Source organism: Elgaria multicarinata, chromosome 1, assembly GCF_023053635.1.
Source record: "Elgaria multicarinata webbii isolate HBS135686 ecotype San Diego chromosome 1, rElgMul1.1.pri, whole genome shotgun sequence".
Lineage (NCBI taxonomy): Eukaryota > Metazoa > Chordata > Lepidosauria > Squamata > Anguidae > Elgaria > Elgaria multicarinata.
Genome location: NC_086171.1, coordinates 19507269 through 19509145, shown reverse-complemented (window position 1 = coordinate 19509145; position 1877 = coordinate 19507269). Strand labels below are relative to the sequence as shown.

Sequence of the window (1877 nt, the reverse complement as noted above, 5' to 3'; positions counted from 1 at the left end):
GGCGGACTTCGATGTCTGAGAAAAGAGAGGGAGGGGTGCGCGGGGAGATCCTGGCGTGACGAAAGAAGGGAACTCCCCACCGGCGAGCGAGCGAAAGGGAATCCTGTGGCGAGCGAGAGGCATTGGCGGGCTCTCTTTCAAGAGCGCCCCCCACCCAGAAGCCGCCCCCATTTTGCGGCGGCGGCGCGGGAGGTGGGTTCGGCCGCTCCAGGCGGAGAGTTGAACCAAAAGGGAAGGTGGGAGCTGGTGCTGCCTCTCTCTCTCTCTCTCTCTCTCTCTCTCTCTCACACACACACACACACACACACACACACACACACGTCTCTCGACGGCTACAGGCAGCCTCGCTCCCACCCCCTCATCTCCGCTCCCCGCTCGCTCGCTCGCTCGCTCTTGCTGGGAAAGAAAGCGTGCAGCCTCTCCTGCCCTTCCCCAATGGCAATGAGCAGCAGCGCCATGCAGCCTCCTTCGCCACCTCCTCGGGCGCGCCTCTAAGCCCATGCCATGCTGCTGCCGCTCCTCCCGGCGCTCTTGGCCGCCTTCGCGCCGTCCCTTCCCTGCCGAGGCTGGTCTCCCTCGGCTGCTTCGGACCGGGGGCGGAAGGAGCTGCCGCTGCCGCCTCTCAACTCCTCTGCCGCTCCCCGCTCCGCGCCAAAGACCTTCGCGGCCCGGGGCGCCCTAGTCACGGACTTCCAAGAAGAAAGGCGGGAAGCGGCGCCCGAGACGGCGGAGCCCCGCGCCACCAGTACGCCCGCGGCGGCGGCGGCCCCTTCGCCTGGGCCGCCCCGCCCCGCGCCTCAGCAGCAGCAGCAGCAGCAGCTCCGCGAGGACCCGCCGTGCAACATCAGCGTGCAGCGCCAGATGCTGAGCTCGCTGCTGGTGCGCTGGAGCCCGCTGGCCTTCCAGTGCGACCTCGTGCTCTTTTCCACCAGCGGCCCCCGCGGGCGCGCCTTTTTCTCGGCCGCCTTCCACCGCGTCGGGCCGCCGCCGCTGCTCATCGAGCACGTCGGGCTGGCGGCCGGCGGCGTCCAGCAAGACCTGCGCCTTTGCGTGGGCTGCAGCTGGGCGCTGGGCAGGCGCGTCGGCCGCCTCCGCCCGGGGGGCTCCAACCCACCCTCCTCGTCGTCCTCCTCCGCTGCCCTCTTCTCCTCCTTGCCCGCGTCGGATCACGGACAGCCCTGGCAGCAAGGGGAGCGGCTCCATTTCTGCTGCCTGGATTTCAGCTTGGAGGAGCTCAAAGGGGACCCCGGCTGGAGGATGAACCGAAAACCCATCGAGTCCACCTTGGTGGCTTGCTTCATGACTCTGGTCATCATCGTGTGGAGCGTGGCCGCCCTCATCTGGCCGGTGCCCATAATCGCCGGCTTCTTACCCAACGGCATGGAGCAGAGGAGGAGCGCCGCCACCTCGGGAAGCACATCTGGAACAGCTGCAGCCGCCAAATGACCCCCTCCCCCGGGCAACAGCCTCCGGCGCGCCTTCACTTCTTCGTTGTCTGATCTAATCCGGGTCGTATCGTTGTTGTTGGTACTAGATGGGCCGCGGAATTTGGGGACCTTACTATAATAATTATTGATTTTTTTTGCGGGGGGGGTAATGTTTAAAGGAATATATTTTGTAGATTACAGCCATCTTCTTTGGCGTCGAATACAGAACACTGGACTTGAGTGGAAAGAAATCTTATAGATGGATCGGTTTCTCGCCAATGACACTTTCGGGGAACAAGAACGTACCCCCGCATATAGGTTAATATAAAAGGAATATTATAGATATATTTCTCGTGCTGAAATTCATATCTGAAAAAAATGACCAAAACCTGTGTATTTGCTTTATATATTTCCAAAAAAAAAACACCCCTCTTTAAAGTCAATATTTTA

At 61.7% G+C, this 1877-nt stretch overlaps 1 protein-coding gene across 1 annotated transcript; it reads left to right on the top strand.

Moving 5' to 3' along the window:
* The first annotated feature begins 504 nt into the window (after positions 1-504).
* On the top strand, positions 505-1446 carry TMEM158 (transmembrane protein 158). The gene has a single exon (XM_063147595.1). It carries the CDS (start codon positions 505-507, stop codon positions 1444-1446), a length of 942 nt encoding a protein of 313 aa, XP_063003665.1.
* Positions 1447-1877: the final 431 nt, after the last annotated feature.